Source organism: Pyrus communis, chromosome 3 (genome assembly GCF_963583255.1).
Source record: "Pyrus communis chromosome 3, drPyrComm1.1, whole genome shotgun sequence".
In the NCBI taxonomy this organism is placed as follows: Eukaryota; Viridiplantae; Streptophyta; class Magnoliopsida; order Rosales; family Rosaceae; genus Pyrus; species Pyrus communis.
In genome coordinates, this window is record NC_084805.1 from 2,069,241 (window position 1) to 2,090,067 (window position 20,827).

The 20,827-nt window shown below is 36.3% G+C and overlaps 1 protein-coding gene and 1 non-coding gene across 2 annotated transcripts; one reads left to right on the forward strand and one right to left on the reverse strand.

Annotated features, from left to right (window-relative positions):
* Positions 1 to 12,767: 12,767 nt before the first annotated feature.
* LOC137727773 (egg cell-secreted protein 1.1-like) lies at positions 12,768 to 13,229 on the reverse strand. The gene has a single exon (XM_068466588.1). The coding sequence runs from the start codon at positions 13,227 to 13,229 to the stop codon at positions 12,768 to 12,770; it is 462 nt and encodes a 153-aa protein (XP_068322689.1).
* An 894-nt stretch (positions 13,230 to 14,123) lies between these two features.
* On the forward strand, positions 14,124 to 14,195 carry TRNAH-GUG (transfer RNA histidin (anticodon GUG)). Its single transcript has one exon. It is a non-coding gene; the product is annotated as a tRNA-His (tRNA).
* Positions 14,196 to 20,827: the final 6,632 nt, after the last annotated feature.

Sequence of the window (20,827 nt, forward strand, 5' to 3'; positions counted from 1 at the left end):
TATTTTTAGGGTATGCAGCTCACTACAAAGGGTATATTTGTTATGATATTAAAGATCATAAGCTCATTGTCTCTAGGCATGTTGTATTTGATGAGGATCATTTTCCCAGTGTACCCATGCATTCATCTAGTTCACGATCACATGTGTCCCACTCTTCGGTTCCTCATCCTAATACTTTTCAGCATCCGTCTCTTATTCCTATTCCCTTTCCTTTTGTTGATTTTATACCTCCCCATATGTCTGCCCCTCATAATGTTACTCAGTCCTCCTCTTCAAGACATGGTGATCTTGTCCCTGATTCCACTTCTTCCTCTGTGGATACATGTTCACCATCAGTGGAACAGTCTGACATTCATCCTAATGTCACTGTTTCTCAAGTCCCCGAACTACAACCTGTTTCAGTGTCTCAGATTCCTACTCATCTGATGCAAACCAGGTCCAAGTCTGGCATTTTCAAGAAAAAGGTACTTCTTGCTCAGGTTCATGTGTCTTCTGTCAAAGAACCACAATCTTTCACAGCTGCAGCCAAGTCTATTGAGTGGAGGACTGCCATGGACGAAGAAATGGCAGCCTTGGTTAAACAGAAAACATGGCAGTTGGTTCCCCTTCCTCCTAACAAGAATTTGGTTGGTTGTAAATGGATCTACAAGGTCAAAACCAATCCTGATGGTACCGTTGCTCGATACAAGGCCCGGTTGGTGGCTAAAGGTTTTTCCCAAGAAGCAGGTCTTGATTATTATGAAACCTTTAGTCCTGTGGTTAAGCCAACCACAGTGCGGCTCATGTTATCCTTAGCTGCAACTAAATGATGGAGATTAAAACAGCTTGATGTTAAAAACGCGTTTCTGCATGGTTTTCTTGATGAAGAGGTGTATATGTGTCAGCCCCAAGGATTTATTGATCCGGATCACCCGGAACTTGTGTGCAAATTGGACAGGTCTCTCTATGGTCTTAAACAGGCCCCTCGAGCTTGGAATGCACGTTTTACCAGGTTTCTTCTTACCTTGGGTTTCCAATCTTCATATGCTGATCCTTCTTTATATGTGAAGCATGATGGACAGTCTGTGGTTGTCTTATTATTGTATGTTGATGATATAATTCTCAGTGGTGATGATGAGACTAAAGTTCAAGCTGTGATACATCAGTTGACTAGTGAATTTAATATGAAGGATTTAGGACTTCTTCATTATTTCCTCGGTCTTCAAATTGAATATCAGCCTCATGGTTTATTTGTGCATCAAACCAAATATGTTTCTGATTTACTCAAGAAGACCAACATGTTAGATAGCAAGTCTTGTACTACTCCTTGTCATCCAAACCACAAGCTACTTAATCATGGAAGTCCTCCCTTTCTCGATTCAGGCCTTTATCGGAGTATTGTTGGGGCCCTTCAATATTTGACATTTACTCGACCGGATATCGCTTATTCCGTCAATCAGGTTTGCCAGTTCATGCACTCTCCTCTCGAGAGTCATTTTGTTGTTGTTAAACGCATTTTACGATATCTCAGAGGTTCCATGTCTCTTGGTTTATGTTTTAAACCTGGTCTGTTGGATATTAAAGCCTACACAGATGCTGATTGGGCGGGTGATCCCAATGACAGGAGGTCCACCACGGGGTTTGTCGTGTTTTTGGGGTGTAATCCTATCTCGTGGAGTTCTAAGAAGCAGCATACTGTTAGTAGGTCCTCCACTGAAGCTGAATACCGTGCTATGGCGACCACAACTGCAGAGGTGGTTTGGTTACAACAGTTACTCCAGGATTTACATCTTCTGTGTCCTGATATTCCTCTTCTTCACTGTGACAACATCTCTGCCATGGCATTGGCCACGAATCCTGTTTTACATTCAAAAGCCAAACATATAGAAATCGATTGTCATTTCGTTCGTGAACGTGTTCAGCAAGGCTCCATTATGTTGCAGTTTGTCAATTCTGCAGATCAGCATGCTGATATTTTCACCAAAGGCTTGTGTTTTCCGTTGTTTAGTTCTCATTGTAACAATCTTATGCTTGGTAGTACCTCCCATAAGATTGAGGGGGAATGTTAGGATATAAGTGTGTGATATGTGTGTGTGGAGGATATAACCATGTGTCACAAATGTATTGGTGGAGTTAGCTAAGAGTGTGGTATTTATAAGACAGGTTGTGTACAATTGAAAGTAATGAAAAAGAAACAATCAAAAAGTTTCCCTCCTATCTTTCTCTCTGTATTTGCTTTGGCGCTTCGATACTTTTCCTCCATTGTTGCTACACACTTGTTGACAAAGAATACATGATTTACATCATATATTATGTTGAAGGTTTGTGAGGTATTTTATAGAAAACTTGGGCGATAAAATTGATGGTCGTAGTAAAGTTGGTTTAGCCACATACAACATGTCCATAAGGTTCACATGAAATAACACAGGAAGTTACACATACATATATTAGTTGCAGAAGTTTCACATGAAATGAGAGGAAGTGTTCGTCAGTTTCACGTGAAATGAGAGTGGAAATTACATATGCATATCAATTATAGAAATTTCAGCGTGAAATTTCAGCATGAAATGAGAAAAGATTTTCATCAGTTTCATGCGAAATGAGAGAGGAATTTACACAATCATATATCAGCTAAAGAAGTTTCACGTGAAAGTTACACATGCATACATCAGTTACAAATTTCAAATATGGTAATTAATCGAAACAAATGATACGACAACATATTCCATTTTATGTCATTTATAAGCCTGGCAATTTCTTGTACGACCTGCTAACCCAACACAAACAACATGAAAATAACAAGTTTCAAGTCAACCTATTAACGAGTTAGGTTGTTATTAAGTCAGCCGTTAATAACCCGATAAGATTTTGTTTCCCATATCTATACATTACATATGACAATTTCTTATGTCATCCGTTAACCCGACACGAAACGACATGATCCGTTAACGAATCACGTTGTTATCGGGTCCTCAACATTATGAATAACAAGACTTTCTAGTTCATTTAAATGAATCAAGGAACTCATATCTTTAACCCGATAATGAAATTAAACCAAAATAATGCGATTTTTTTTTTTTTAACAAACGATATTCTCTACACTAAGTCCAACTCCAACCCTTGGAGTAAAACTCAAATTTTAGGGGGGGTTGTATTCAATTGAGAAATTTTAATGGATATATACATCCATGGAGTTTAAGGAAGTTTAATTGATTTGTAGAGATTCCATGAAAAATTTTAATTCAATTCCCTCGAAATCTCAGGGGGGGGATGAGAAATTTGTGAATGCTTAAATTGTACTATGAAATCTCTCAAATTCCCTCAAATTCCTTAACTTTTTAAAATCCTTTAAAATAAAATCCTAAATGAATACACCTGAAATGCTATAAATTTCTTTAAAGTCCTAATTGAATACACTTGAATTTCTAAAAATTTAACAAACTCTCTTAAAATTCTGATTGAATGCACGTTAAATTTCAAATAATCACTTAAACTCGTAATTGAATACCCCCTAAATTCATTAAAATAATTAAAATCCCTCAAATTCTCAATTGAATACAATATACTTAGATTCTAAACATACCCTAACTTGCTCCAACCCTTGGGTCAAATATGAGTTTTAACCAAAAACTCATTTTTTGGGCAAATTTAGCTCACAATTCCCCCGCCCCCCCCCCAAAGTGTTAGTGGGTTGGCCCACCATTTATTTCTATTTTTTTTTTTTTTAGTTTTATATTTATAAATTCATTGAATTCAATGGCTAAGATCTAATATGATCAAATATCCTGGTAAAAAAAAATCTAATGGTCAAAATTTAATTTCAACGGCTAATATAATAATAATAAAAAAATCATATTCTTTCATAGTATTTCATGAGTTTCACGATGTCGGTTTAGTGATTTTTCAATATTAATCGGAATCTAAATATTTTTGGGTTTAAATGTTCATAAAATTAAATTATGATAGTCTACATAATTTATTTTTTTTTTTAAATTAGTTACTTTAAGAATCCTAAATTCATTTTTTAATAATTTCTAACTAAGAATTTAACCTAGAAGGGTTGGAGCAGAAAACATGTTTCTGGGTTAAAAATTAAAGTAAATTATAACAATTGTCCATTAACTTTAACCCAATTGGAGTAATGGTCCCTCAACTAAAAATTCATTACCATTGGTCCCTCAACTCATCAAAACGTGCAGCTATTGTCCCTTAACTAAAAGTCCATTACCATTAGTCCCTCTACTCTAATCCAACTGGAGAAATGGTCCCTCAACTTTAACACCATTGGAGAAATGGTCCCTCAACTTTAACCCAATTGTAGCAATGGTCCTTCCAACATAACTCATTTTGACAAAATTCTGATGAAGTTGACGAAAAGAACCATAGCTACAAGTTTTGATAAGTTAAGGGACCCCAATTGTAGCAAAGGTCATTTCAGCATAACTCATTTTGACAAAATTTTGACGAAAATGACCATAGCTATACATTTTGATGAGTTAATGGACCAATGGTAATGGATTTTTAATTGAGGGATCATTGCTCCAATTTGATTAAAGTTGAGGGACTATTACTACAATTTACTCTAAAAACTATAGGTTTTAACCCAAGGATTGGAGATGATCTAAGGGAGTGGAGGAGTGGGCTAGATCAATGGGTTAACAATAATGTACTTCAAATTTACCTTTGGCGAGAATCGAACCTATGACATCTCACTTATCAATGAGGAGGAACACCACTAGTAATACTAAGTGGCAAATAATGCGATATTAACCATGTTAAATGTTCCAATCTCCTGTGTAAAGCTTTCACTACAAAAAAACCACTTTCAGACGAAATTTATTCGTCGAACAAAATAAGGTTTAGTCGTCTACTTTTCTAGCCGACGGAAATTCGTCAGACAAATTTTGTTTCTTAGCCGAAAAATGAAAATAAAAATACAGTGACAAGGTTTCACAAAACGCATGTGTGATAGTCCCTACTCCAAGGCACCCTATAAATTTTGAGTGTGTTACTATTTACCATTTACATTGTTGTAATCTATCTATGTTCTTAATGTAAGCAGATAATTTGCATTTGGGTACTACAAACTTTATAGCTTCTTGCAGTAAAGGAATCATTCCTGCTTACAGCTAACAAATCAATCATCGTTAGCTGTAAATCACAAACTAACACGGAACATTGGAATCTACAAAACATCGTCCGTCTCATGTAGCACAAAATCTACATTGTGAACATAACCTTCCTCTCTCATTTTCGACCCTATTTTCCCAGCAATCCATAAATCTGATCAGAATCATCTATCTCCGGCAACAAAACCACAGATATCACTCCTCGCCTCAATCAAGCTCTGCGGGCATCATCTTTAACCCCTTCCCCTTTATCAAAGTCCTAAGATTTGTCATATTTTCCCATGTATTGTTCATAGCGTATATATTTGAGAGCAAAATGTAACACCCTGCATGACATGAAAGTTTTAGGAGCTTAAAACTAAATTGGAGTTCGAAGGGTAAAGTCATACATGATCCAAGTTTGAGTAAGAACTAGGCTGTTAGAACTGAAGATAGCATAAGGTTGTAGATTTCAGGGGAAACTGGACTGGACAATAAGCACACCACTCCTTTTAATCAACAGTACGAGTTGCACATCAGTAGTATTCCCAATACAGGTCACGGTAGAGTTATCCGTCTTTCCAGGTCATCAAAGTTGAGTTGACAACGGAACATAATTGGCTGGATTCAAGCAGCCTTCGTCTTTTTTTCTTCACTCGCCTTCTCTAACGCAGCAGAAGAGCGAGGCACTCCCACGGCTCCATCTTTCTGCTGCAGACTGAGTGCCGAGACGAGTGCGTGCATTTCTTTCCGCCATCTTTTTCTAACCAACATCTTTTTCTTATTTACTGTTCGACCCCAAAACTTCAAAAGAATGTTTTACTACTCAAAGATTTGTAGGAGTTCTTACTCAAAACTCTTCGCGTTCGAATCACAGAGATTTTTACTTATTAGAACCCTTCATGTTATGAATCACTTAAGCAAACTCTTTCAAAATCCATATATTCATAATAATATAAAAATTCATCAAATTCTATTAGAAGCAAACTGCTCATACTGTCATACATTTTTAGAATCTCATTAATTAGTTGAATCATGCAAACATGGTGTGCCCCTCAAAATGTCTACCAAAACGCAGGCCAACTTATATTTACTCCACCGGTCCACACTCGCACATATCACACATCAATATGGACACAGAAAAAACTTCTGGATCGGTGAGGCTTGTGCAATGATTGACTCGCCAAGTTGTTCGCATATATAAGAGTAGCCGGATGCTCAGAGTCCTCTATAAATGTGCAGTGAGTGACATTCAGCACTTCAAAATCCTCAATTCCACTCACTCTACAATCGAAGTTTTCAAAAAGCCTGTTCATGAGAAAACTTTGATTTATATATTGCATGGAATTGAGGATTTGGAAGTGCTAAATGTCTCTCAAAGCCGAAAGAACAAGCTTTTTGAGGCCGAGGGTTCTTTCGGCAGCATCACGAGGCTCTCTTGTGCGTCGTTTCTCCCATGACACCCATTTCTACAATATAGTAAGTATTTTTAAGATTGAGGTGCGCAAATAAGTGTGAAGAATACATGATTTACTTCATATATTATGTTCAAGGTTTATGAGGTATTTTATAGAAAACTTGGGCGATAAAATTGATGGTCGGAGTAAAGTTGGTTTAGCCACGTACAAAATGTTCATAAGTCTCACGTGAAATAAGAGAAGGTGTTTGTGAGTTTCACGTGAAATGAGAGTGGAACTTATATATGCATATATCAGTTACAAAAGTTTCAACGTGAAATGAGAGAGAAATTTACAAATCCATATATCAGCTAAAGAAGTTTCACGTGAAAGATACACATGCATACATCAGTTACAAATTTCAAATATGGTAATTAATCCAAACAGATGACAGGACAACATATTCCATTTTATGTCAATTATATGCTTGGCAATTTCTTGCACGACTTGTCAATTCAACACGAAAATAATAGGTTTCAGGTTAACTTATTAATGAGTTGGGTTGTTATTGAGTCACTCGTTTAAGAACCCAATAAGATGTCGTTTGCCATATCTATACATTACGTATGACAATATCGTATATGACCCGTTAACCTGACACGAAACGACACGATCTGTTAACGAATCAGGTCGTTATCACTTATCGGGTCATTTACATTATCAATAACAAGACTTTATGGTTCTTTTGAATGAATCAAGGAACTCTGTTTAGATAATAGCTTTAACCCGATAATTAAATTAAACGAACATGATGTGGTATTAATCATGTTAAATGTTCCTTTATCCTGTACAAAGCTTTCTCTAAGAAAAAAAAAACCCTTTTCAGACGAAATTTCTTTGTCGAGCAAATTAAGGTTCCGTCGTCTACTTTTTGGCCAACGGAAAATTCGTTGGCCAAATTTTGTTTCTTAGCCGAAAAATGAAAACAAAAATACAATGACAAGGTTTCACGCGTGTGATAATCCCTACCTCCTCCGAAGCAACCTAGAAAATTTTATACTATTTACCATTTACATTGTTGTAATCTATTTGTGTTCTTAATGTAAGCAGATAATTTGCATTTGGGTACGACAAACTTTATAGCTTCTTGCAGTAATGGAATCATTCCTCATTACAACTAACAAATCAATCATCCTTTAACTGTAAATCACAAACTAGCACGGCACATTGAAATCTACAAAACATCGTCCGTCTCATGTAGCACGAAATCAACATTGTGAACATAACCTTCCTCGACGTTAATTTTCCCAGCAATCCATAAATCTGATCAGAATCATCTATCTCCGGAACATAATTGAGTTGAAAACGGAACATAATTGGCTGGATACAAGCAGCCTTCTACTTTTTTTCTTCACTCGTCTTCTCTAACGCAGTAGAAGAGCGAGGCACTCCCACGGCTCCATTCTTCGGATCATCAGCAGCACCAGATATTGTGAGCTTCCCAAAACTTTTACTTTTATCTTTCTGGGTTTGTTCTTTTAATTACAAGCGATATTACTGATCTATGTTGAGAAAGCAAGAGGGTTTGAGCCCAAAACACAATGTTGCTCCTCATTATCAGATATTTTTCTTTCTACGTTTTTGCTAAGTTTGTATTCCTTTTGGATGTGCATTGGTTTGACTGAGTGTACTGTGTCTGTATTGCAATTGCAGCAAGCAATTTAAAATTTGAAATCAATGATCGACTCTTTTGCACAGGACATCGAAAACGATATCTTATTTAGATTACCCGTTCAATGTTTGATCAGATGCACCTCTGTGTGATGGACATGGAAATACATTATCAAAAACCCCAGCTTCATTCGCGCCGACCGGAACCATCAATTTTAATAGCAACTGCGTCAACTGCCGCCTTGACCATGCTCTGCCCTGACATCGCCTTTAACCCCTTCTCCTTTATCAAATTCCTGAGATTTGCCATATTTTCCCAATTATTGTCAATGGCGTATATATTCGAGAGCAAAATGTAATGCCCCTCATGTTTGGGATCTAACCAGATAAGATTCTTCGCTGCAACCTCTCCAAGCTTTGCTTTGTTATGGATCCGGCAAACACCAAGCAAGGCTCCCCAAACATTGGGCGCAGCAGGATTTGGAGCGCTCAACAATTTCCAAGGCCTTTTCCAGCTCTCCTGCCCGGCCAAAAAGATCAACAAGTATCCCGTAGTGCTTAGGTCCGGGCTTCAGTTAGTATTCGTGCAACATCATGTTGAATATCTCGATACCAAACCCGAATTGCTACAGGCAGATAAAATCAAGAGAAATGCTACGTCATCAGGCTTGACAGCTGAGTGCTTGACCATCCGATCAAATACTTTTAAAGCTTCTCCTCCTTTTCCATTAACTCCATAACCTGCAATCATCGAGATCCAGATAAAAACATCATTGTCCCTCATCCCTAATGTTGAAGTGGATGGCACACTTCATCAAAGAAAAGTTGGAGGCTGGCTTAATTTGTATACCAGTTGTTAAATCTGAAGATCAATTGGCGGATGTCTTCTAAAAGCTATACGTAGTAGAGTTTACCATAGCTCGCTCGACAAGTTAAGCATGATGATATCTATGCACCAACTTCAATGAGAGTGTAACGTGAGCATTAGCAGCCCAGCCCAATTGTATGTACTAGTTAACTTTGTATTAGGTTTCTTAGATTGTATAATTACCATGTATTGTCTCTTGTAAATTAGAATATTATATATACACACACACATATATATACATATATATATATATATATATATATATATTGGTTCCTGAAATATAATAGAAATGTAAGTTTGGCGATTAAATAAAATTTTATGAATTTTATAAAATGTAGAGCATTTGCAAAAGAGTTCACGTCGAAATCAAGCAAGTGAAACGCAAGTTACATGCTTAGTTTTTTATGACGAAAAGTTACAATTGCGTAATACTCCAACGACCAATGATCTAATCTATTCACGTTATAATTGATGATTAGTTTTTGATAGGTGGTTGAATTGAGCTCATCAATTAATCACATGGATCAATGAATTTATTCGAATATGTTTCAATCTGCAAATATCTACTCATAATGAACAACACATTTCTTTTGAATAATTGGCATTTCTACGATTAGGCGTGATGGAGTGTTTATTGAAAAAAAATTGGGGGACGTCAAGAAAGTACTGAAAACCATAGACTTAGAAGAAGCCAAGCACTCAGTTGAAATAGTTTTTTGCATGCAAGACTTCATTACTGAATACTTAGACGGTGGAGGTTCAACTAATGTTCAAATAATTGGAATTTGGGGCATGGGGGGAATAGCATGATGCTCTCAACAACTCCAATCGAATTGAGCTGTTCAAACGAACCAGCGATGACATCACATCATGCTATACCGCTGAAAGGTAGGCGTGATTCTTTTTCCGCAAGACACGGAAACTTGATATGACTGTGGATCAAACGAGTTTCCTATTTTCTTGGAGATTTCTACAATTTAAGGATTGACATGCGCCGCAAGTAACACACTCCTAAGAGGAAACATTATCTAATTCTAGATATCCTGTTTGATTTTCTCGGTTTAACATGAATTTCGTATCATAAAAGCTCTCTCACAACTAGTGTAAATATCTTCATCTAGGGCATAACTCTGGTAACACAATTCACTCGCATAACGCATATTACACAATCCAGGCATACTCTTTGGTTATTCTCTAGCCTAATGGCGAAGCAAGGAATTGTCGGGTGGAGGGGTGAAAATTTGTGAGTCTTGAAGCTTTGCACTTTAATTTTTTAGGTGCGAAATGCCCCTGTTGAATTAAGTGGAATCCTACGTAGACATTTGAGCTTACTTCGTATTTGGTCTCCTTTCTTGCCATAATCTTATAGTACTCGTCACCATAAATGTGTGAGTGCAAGCAAAACATAATCTAGAGTTAAAACAAAAAAAACTTATGAAAAAGGAATGTTAAGGAGACCGTCTCACTCAAAAAGTGAGTCCTAACAACTCGTCCAAAAAGTGAGTCCTATTGACTCACTTGATGGTTATAGTCCTTGCTTCTAACCATTAACATTGTAGTTTTGGGACCACAAAAACTTTAAAAATATATTAAGTATTTGTATGTCTTTCCCTCCCTCATCATCTCCACTACCCAAATTAGGAAGAACTCAGAAGCCAGAGAAAGAGCCTTTAAACTACCATTCACAGTCTCACTTCCTTACCCAGATGCTTTATCTTTCTTGACCATCTAATTTTAAATTTTTTTTGTTAGAAATTCTACAATAAAAATGTAATTTTAGCTGTTAAAACTACAAAATAGAGTCTTTATCTACAAAATTTGTAGAAATGGAATTTTGTAGTTGTTAAAACTACAAAATAGAATCTTATCAAGGGGGCGGATTCAATTCGTGTAGGTGTGTGTATACTGGGGACGAGTCGTCCCCTGTTGTTTAGTTTTTTAATTTATTCTTTTTGAAATGAAACAACATCGTTTACCCGTTTTCATTTAAATTTCCCATTTTTTTCCCAACCAAAACGATGACATTTGGCCTGGGTCTTTGAAAAAAAATCGAACACAGTGGTGCTGCTGCAGAAAACCAGTGTAGCACTTGAGCACCTGAGCAGCAAGAACAGAGTAGAGGGGCGGAAACCTGAGTTGTAGGAAGGATCTCCGGTGAGCGGAGGGGCGGTCGCCCCTCCTTGCTCCTATAAGGCTTTGCCAGTGCTCTAGCCTATGCTTGAGTTTTAATATTGCTTACTAATTTGACCAACAGAGAACCTTTGGCTAGTACCCCACTGGTACCCAAGGTCTAACTATGGTTGTTGCTTTCTTGCAGGTAGCTGGACTTGTGTAGCTCCGTCCGCCTGAGGCGGTGCACGAATTTGGTTCCAACAATTGGTGATTTCATTGAGAGAAGAATCATATTCATCGACCAAATCACTCTACCAAATTACAGTCTGCTGAAGGCTCTCCTTGTAACTGTGAATGCTGATGATCTTCCTTGTAAAGATTGAAGGGTAATTTACATTTTAACTCCTGCCGCCAGTTATAATATGAGAAAAAAGCATTTACTAATATAGTGGTTTCTGTTGTTTTCGGGTGTTTTCTTTTCCTGCAGGTTTGTAGTGCTGCAACGCCCTTTTGGACCTGCCTGAACTGCCCAAGCGTTTGAGATGCCTGAAGTCTTTTAGTTTTTTTTGTTTGGGTTGGAACTTTATTTCTTAATGCAGTTGTATTTTCTCGACTTGGTATTCGACCGCTGAAAACTGATCAAGCTTTTGAAAATCTTAGATGGAAACTATGTATGGACTAATCTAGTTACAAATTGAATTGGTTTTGCAGCTTGAATTCGTGCACCTGTTTCTTCTACTAAATGCTTTTGCAATTGTTAATTTATGTCTATTTATTTCCTTGAGGTAAAAAAATTATATTGCTTCCATCCGAAGAAAGTTCTGAGTTTAGCTGCCCGGATCTTTGTTTCAGTTGTTACTCCCTTCGCACATTGAATCGAAGTCTACTCTCTGGATGAACCCTCCATTGTGCGTGGAAATTGTAGGGTGGTAATCCTTGTAGTAAACACCGAACAGCTAAACTCGTGATCATGAGTATTGAGCAGTCGCATGACTATTGAGTGGTCGCATTGTTTTGCTCATAAGTTTTCAACCGTCTAATCTGAAAACATGTATATAGCTACTACGCGTCCATTCTGTTGAATTTAATTTCATCAAGCGCGCTACAAAAAGCTGGCAATGACCTTTCACACTTGTTAGGATTTTAACTGTTAGAAGACTAGAAATGTGACCTGAATTTTAATAAAACAGCGCTGCAGAGCAAGCTGAGGGGGATTCATCTTACTCCGCAAGGAACCTGTTGTGTCGTTACCACCAGTAACATAAATAATCCACATATGGTGGCATAATCATAACTACAACAAAGATGCTCGATCAGGTCAAGCGAAGTAATTTGTATGTCAGCCTCAAAATGTATACACCGTTAACCAGAAAATGAACGCTGTTGCAGATGGTTTGGCTAGCTTTAGCCTCTCCTTAGCGAGACAATTACGTTTTCGTTCATTGCTAACACTGTATATGTTGTGAGGTTGACATAAAGCGATAACAAAAACATTGTGGCTAAAGCAATCAAGATACAGCACATAGACGCTAAAACAGAACAAAGAACCACCCAATACTAATTATTCTTTATTAAAATTAGCAATACGTGCATGCAACATTTTGACAATATCAGTACCCAAAAAGAAATTCTTTAAGGAACCAACTTCTCCCAACCAGTAACAACTGGTTTAGTAGCAGGCTTACTGATCGACGGTGGTGATGGTGTCGTGGAAGAAGGAGGGGACTCAATATGGTCGGCTTCGTCACAGTAACCCTTGAGTACATCAGTCTCTTCAGTGGTAAACCCTAGCGTGCCAAGCAAGGCAGGCCAACACTGGTGCTCAATGGTCCGAATGGCTTCGCAACACCCGTGCCCAATGTAAGTCTCACCATTCAAGAAAAACATAACAACCTCGCCGGAACATGCCTGCAGCTGAAACAAAGATTCCCAGCAGTTTGCTGATTCTTCGTCCAACTTCAACCTCGCTGCGAGGTTCATGCTTGACCCAATTGAGTAACGACTCAAAGGTCGAGCCGCACTGGCCATGAACGGCATGGCCAGGGCTAGAAGAGCTGTAAGAAGGAAGAGGAAGGAAATAGTGTGAGCTGCCATTTTTTGAGATTTTGATCGATTAATTTGTGGACGATGAGTGAGATATTCGATGTTTGAAGAATGAAGAGAAAGCGAAAGGGTTTATATAGAGGGACTGGAAACAGACGTTACGTGCTTGGGGAGGTGAAAAGCCTCCTGAGAAATGTCAATGATTATGCATACATTATCACCAGATTAGCGGCCAATTAAGACTCATTAAATTGATTGAAGTTATTTCCCAGCAATTCTTAGATTAATTAGTCGACAGTTTTGTGATTGTTGGTTTGCCAGAGGCGTTTAGCTGGAGTTTAATTTGTCTCTTGGGCTTCTTTCTTGACGGCCTTTTTCTTTGGAGCCTTTTGGTTAGATAGATTGGGCTACCCTTGTTCCGTTTTTGTTTGTTTTTCTATTTTTATTGTTTCCTCAAGTTTTTCACGTACATCACTTATGGTCTAGTAGTTTTTCATTTCACTTATAAATAAATTATTTAATTTAATCTCATGAATGAAATATTCGATAGCAATTTATACCCTCACCTCTTAGTATATATATATCGTTATATAAAAATAAATTAAAAAAATTTTCATGTATAAGTGATATTGTCCACGAGAAATCAAACACTGAAACATCGAATGGATGAATAAATGGTCTTAAGCACTTGGGCCACAAACATATGCATTGTTTGCGTACGTTATAGATACTACAAAACTACAATTTACAAACGCGCAACGTTTAAATCACATGTGTAATATATAGACTGTTGTAGCATGTCGGTAGGACAATGGTGGAATAACTATCATGAATAAAATCTCAGAGGTTTTGGACATATAAAACGCAATAAAGCACAAGAGCTAATTTTTGTAACGAAAAGTATGACTTTATAAATAAATAATATAACCTATACTAACAACAACGGTGGCTGTAGTTTAGTGGTAAGAATTCCACGTTGTGGCCGTGGAGACCTGGGCTCGAATCCCAGCAGCCACACTACTTAATTTTTTTAGCTCATTTGTTCCTGCCTTTTCCGCATTCCTTTTTGAACAATAAATTAGAGTAAATTAACTATTACATTTGTGAAAATATATAAAATTCTGATAGTAAATTCATATATCCTTAATATCGACCAAAAACAAAAAGTGCATATAAAATAAATATTCTTTTAAAATTGTGATACTAAATTCATATATCCTTAAGAGCAATTCCACCCTTAAAGATTTTGCGCCAGCATCCAGTGTATTTATCCACTCAGTGAACAATGATAAACCTCAATGAACAGTAATAGGCCAAGAGCATTTCCACCTCTAAAACTAAATATCCTAGTCAATTTTATTAAAATATTATTAATTTTTATTATAAAACAATAAAAATTAATAATTTGATTTTTAATTTATGAGTTTCTCCCCAAAAATGCTCCTCATAACAGAGCACGCCTACCCCCCCCCCCCCTCCCCCCCCCCCCCATCTCCACCCTCCATCAAATCCCCACCTCCCCTTCACTCTCCGCTTCCTTTCCACCTCCCTCCGCGGTCCGACCCGCCCCAAACTAGTTGACATCAGCGCACGGGCTTGCCAGCTCCAAACCCGTCGCCTCTGGACCTACGCCCTGACCTTCAGCTGCATCGCCGGATTTGTATGTCATCGTCCTCAACAGCTTCCAAGACCAGCTCGTCCTCAACAGCAAGTTCTAGGTCAGCGGCCTTGTCCTCGAAGGTAGCGTCGTCCAGCCGTCTTCCTCGTCGAAGATGGAGTTCGTCGTCACTGATTTCAGATCATGACGTCATTTAGGCTGACCCCAAGGTCTGTCAATTTTGGGCTAGCCTAGAGACCAGCTTGGGTGGGTGCCAGGCAATCTCTTGGGCTGGAGAGACTTCCCTATGTGCCAGGTCATTTTTTTGGCTGTGTGCCAACCTATCCCACCCCCGGTGGTAAACATTGTAACTAGTCATTTTGTAGTTTCATTTTGTAGTTACTATTACTATTGAGGCCATCTCCAGTGTTGGGGGACTAAAATTCCACACCAGCAGGTATATTTTATTTCCATGTGGTGCTGCTGCGCTGACACATTTGTGGGGTGGGCTGCACATGGTGGCATCGCGGAAAATGTAATCCAGGTCAAGCAGGTTGGGTATGTACAGCCTGCCCTGGGCTAAACGCTGCCCGATTTCTACGGCCTGATTTTTTTTATCTTGGAGACTGATTTTGTTTAGTCATCCTTTAGCTGGAGAAGACTTCGTATAAGAATGTACCAGGTGACCTATCGAAAAGACGTAGGTTGGTTTTTTTTTTTTTTTTTTTATTATTATTATTTTTTTTTTTATTTTTTTTTTTTAAACAAACAATATTATTTATACTAAGGAAGTTGGAGAGTCGGCTAAGCTTCACAATCAGCTAGTAATAATGTGATTCAAATTTCCCTTTGGTAAGAATCAAACATAATATCTCTTACTTACAACTAAAGAAGAATATCACTAGATTATAGTATTAAGTGACAAGATATAAATTGTATTAGGTGACCAAATTCACTAATATCTACTTGTAGATGTTAGTGGCTATAGCTTTGCCAAAATAGCAAGTTTTGCTCTGGATATTTTCTGGGTGAAGGACCCAAATTGACAAAAATAAATTTGGACCAATTCATAAACCCATTTGTCACATAGTTGATTTAGATGTCTAGGTTTATTTGTCACATCTTTATATAAATGCTAGAGATGTAGTCTCATTAATGTGATGAAAATGGCCTTTTCTTCTTGTGCAAATAAAAATGTATTATTATTATTATTATTATTATTATTATTATTTAAAAAAAAAAAAAAACAACTGATGGCAAGCCATGATTATCCACTCTTTTCAGGAGCCGGAAAGACTTACATAGGCATTTCAACCTCCCCCTAGTCACAAATCTGGCTTTTACACAAAGGTATTATTTTATTAAAAGCAATACTATTGTTCTAATTCACACCAAGAATGGGAAGAGTTTGAACCTAAGACGCAGATTTTGAAAAAGAATACCATATTTATCAAGGCAATCCACCACGACTAATGCATTTGTTTTTCCTTTTAAAAACTAGACAAGTTGGTGGCTTCGACACCGCAATCCATCTTTTTCAGGACTAGGAAGACTCGCATAGACATTTCAGCCTTCCATTAGCCACCATCGTGCAATCCACTAGTGCAAATAATCAAACTCAAGACATGTTGTTTGGAATACGATCCTAAAATTTGTCCTAAACCAATAGGTCACCCCGAGTTTACTAATAATGCATTTGTTGAAACATATTTGGTTGCAATGCGCAGATGTATTTATGTTTGTTCAATTAAATAAATTTTACGGTCTGATGGTATTCTTCTTTACTTGTAAGTGAAACGTTTTTTATTCGAATCTTATGTATGAAGAATTCGATACCAAATTAGATTGCCTATTGTGTAGCTTTGCCGAACTCCCTCTCTCCTTAATGTAAATATATCATTATACTAAAAAAAAAAGAATAAAAAAAAAAAAATCATTTACATGCATATATATAAGAAAATGTGATCGAATTTATTGTTAAAAAAAAAGGATAAATAGTGAGGAATGAGTGACATGTCATTTTCTGATTTGATTTTTATGGTAATGAAGCCTCCCTTATCTTCTTGTTGATACAACAGTTCAACTTCAACTTCAAATCATAAAGTTTTTTAGGAAGCAAAAAGTCAAATTAAATACTCACGAGTCTATAAATTAGATTCAATGAAAGTGCACAAAAAATAATAGACAAGCCATGTTAATATGTCATTGTCGATCCATATTTTATGTTATTTTCTTCTTCTTTTAGTTTGCTATTGGATGTGAACGTCACTAGGATGGCAATGCGTCCATTGACATACCATGACTAATTAATTTACTCATGCAACTTAGATAACAACTTACATGTACAAGTATACGGGACGTTTCATGCCAATTAAATACGAATGTGTATAAATACTTATATATATCTTTATTTAATTGACATAGAACGCCAACGTAGTAGTGTATTCGTGCATGCAAGTCTTTCTCACAGCTGAAGCTCATAAAGATTATATTATCATTATAGATAATCAACCGACACCATGAATTATCACAAAGTTCTAAATTACCTTTCACAAAAAAGGATCAAGGAATTACAGTCAACCTCTTGCTTCATATGTACTACAAACACTATTATGGAACTTTATCACTTCATGTGTACTACAAACACTATTATGGAACTTTATCGTTTCGTGTATGTAATATGCATAAAATTGATGTTTGATATGTTCCGCATTTAGAGTTCATTAACAAAAAATAAATCCATTTATCATAATTGTGTATCAAGTGAGTATCAAAATTACTAGCCCGCATAGAATAAGAGTACCTCGGATGCTCAATTTTGAATTGGTTCAATTAAAAGATGTCACGTGTTTCTTTTCTTTTAAAGTTCAAGAGAAATTAAAAAATATGCCTATTATTTTTTAAAACAAAATAAAATATATATTAAAATATCAAACCCCAAATAAATAAAAATATATAAAAAATACTAAATAGCAAGTACATAAATTTTATCCGTCTAAATAATGCCATAAAAATAATTCGACTTAATTAACATTGTGGTAATCTCACAATCACAAGTCACAGGTCATGGTCTTTTCAATATACAGTGCATTGAAAAGTTCCCGTTACATTTTAATTTAAATGGAACTTTATATTTTTATATTATAGTGTAACGGAACTATTGACAACTTTATTCTTTTTGTGTGTCGGTAATTAATTATCGAGCAGTTTAGCAACAAATATTGTTGGGGGGTATGAACTGCTGGGCTTTGAGTATTTAGGGCTTTACATGCAAGTTTTAATTTTGGGCTTGGTGGGGCTTAATCCACTAATAGTTTCATCACTAAAACATGATTAGCATCATATTATTAAGCTTAAAAAATTAGTTAATGGGTACTTGATAAATCACCAAACATATAAAATTCAAAAGGTAGTATCCTTTTCATCATCAACCTCATCATATCACATGAGCGTAGAGAATTCAATGTTCCAAGCAACAAGTGAATTCATTTTCATCATCAACCTCACCAAAAATGAGTACATCACGTTCTTATTTTATTGCTAATTTCCCATTGGGTCAAAGATATTGTTTTCTCGTTAAGTAATCACTGATTTAGATGTCAGTTGAATCCAAAATCTGTAGACATTTGGGCGTATCATAAAAAGCCTACAAGATATAAAGGAACTAAACCTCTTTCGTATGTGAGATGAGTTCAAAACATGCAAACATTTGATCGTATCATTTTTTTAGGAAAATTATTAAGGTTATCTCCAGATCAAGGATTTTATTTGAGAAATGTTATGAAAACCCCCAAAAGGATAAATTTTTCATGAACTCTTTGCACCTCATATTTAATACAATATTTTATAATATTTGTATAAAATTTGACGTTAAAAGATAATAGATAATTCATAAAATGTCTCCTTTTATAAATTCTGCATAACATCTCTCTTTTATTTTTCACATAAATTGAAAGCACCCACCTCTAATTTGCGCTCGAAAATAGGGGCGAGCTTTTTCCAACATTTTTTTTTTCCACCGACAAAATAGCATTTCACATGAAGCAACAGAGCAAGCTCTCAACCCGAATAGAACAATTTTTTTTTAATTTCAAAAATTTATTATTTTAGAAAAAATATTACTTTTTTCGGTCCACTTACAGCTCTGACAGCTACTGAAAGCTACAGAGACGAAATCAATTCCGCTGCCAGTCTACGGGTCCGAATACATGTGGCAAATCTGGCACTGTTCAATTTTCAACCATCTGCACTCCGAATGTCTCTCTCCAAAGTTTAAGGATCAAGTGATTTAGATCTTTAAAATTTGATTTAACGATTAAAAGTAAAAAAATTATTAAAAATTTTTAAAAGTTATAATAATTTTTTATTATTAGATTGAATTTTAAAGCCCTAAATCACTTGATGCTTAGGCTTTAGATGAGGGATTTGGATCCTCTTCAAGGCAACTGATCGAGATCCTCCTAACTAGTGTTAGTGGACCGTTGAATTTTTATCCAACAGTCCTCTAAAAGTTATAATAATTATAACCGTTGGATAAAAATCCAACAGTCCACTAACACTAATCAGGAGGATCCCAACCAATTGTCTCGGAAGGAATCCAAATTCTTATATGAGAGATTCAGAGAAGATCTCTTTCTAATAAACACACGATTTTTCACTTTTCATATATATATATATTTTTTTTTTTGGGATTTTTCTCATAGCTTTTGCTTTCCAATCGCCACCAGACAAAAACAAGGAACAGCCAGCTGTGTCCATCAAAATCAGAAAAGTTTCTCCAATGGGAAAGGGACCCACCAATATGAACGTGATTGCGGGACCCACATCATACGTGTTGTTGTGTGGGCTCGTTATCCACGTGGCTTGAATGTGATTTCAACAAAACCTTCGTTTATCGATTGTAGGAATCAATCATCAAAACCCATGATTCTGAATTACTTTATTATTTAATTACCTGAACTTAAAGCCCACAACTTGGAATTTTCTATTGGTCAATTTAGCACTTCTTGTTTTCTGAACCTTCTCGTCATCCTTCTTTTTCGCTTAAGCATAAGGACTAAATATATCAGCTCACCAAAACTTACACACATTCAATGAAAAAGGGTACAAAATACCGTAACAACAGAAATCTTAAAATCCAAACAACAGCCGTAGTCGAGAACGCCAAAACCAAAAAGCCAACAGAAGAAACGTGTCAAAAGACACCTGAGAATGTGGTCATGGGAAGATTGAGGCACCATCATGCACATCTTCAATTGACCAATTAGAGACATAGTTACAAAAAAATTGCAGCCCGCCGAGATATGACTTGGAGAGTTGAGAAAGAAGGAATCCATCGTAAGTAATTCAACAACAAAGAGAGAATTGATGTGAGGGCAAGAGATTTGCGGCAAAGGATAGACCTAACTCCCAAATACAAAACGAGAATTAAGAATAACTAAGATAAAAACTCAGAAAAACTGAGATGCAAAATAAAAAAAACAAAAACAAAAACTTAAAGACAAAAAGAATAAAAAAAGATAAAAAATAAGGGGCTGCCACGAATAGCCAATGGTATTTGACACGTGTTTTGATTGCTAATGATAGCCACCAACAACAGATGAAAAGTATTAAGAATCCGATGCAAAGAATTAAAATATACTTGCAATTTGCAAGGCTATGTGTTGGAGATTTTAGCAGTCAAAATCTGGGTGCTATTTGCAAGGTTAATTATTACTAATCCAGCTTTAGCTAGGGTTAGTAGGATTAATTGTCAAACCCAAAGTCAAATTGTTGTTTCACAAGTAACCAAGTTTAATTGACTAGGTTAAGTTGGAAATAATGTGTTTGACTTCGTATATACATGCTAGCTGGGAGTTGCATAATATTCTAACATATTATACCTTTGGGAAATCAGTGTTAATAATCTAATTACTTATAACTATTTTCACCAAGCGTTGCTAAAAAACGTTTACGAATATCCTTTTCTCTCCGTATGTTTGTTCGTATTTATATACTTGTGGCGATTGAAACGTCAAGCGGTTAAGTGTTGATTTTGTCAATAAAAATAAGA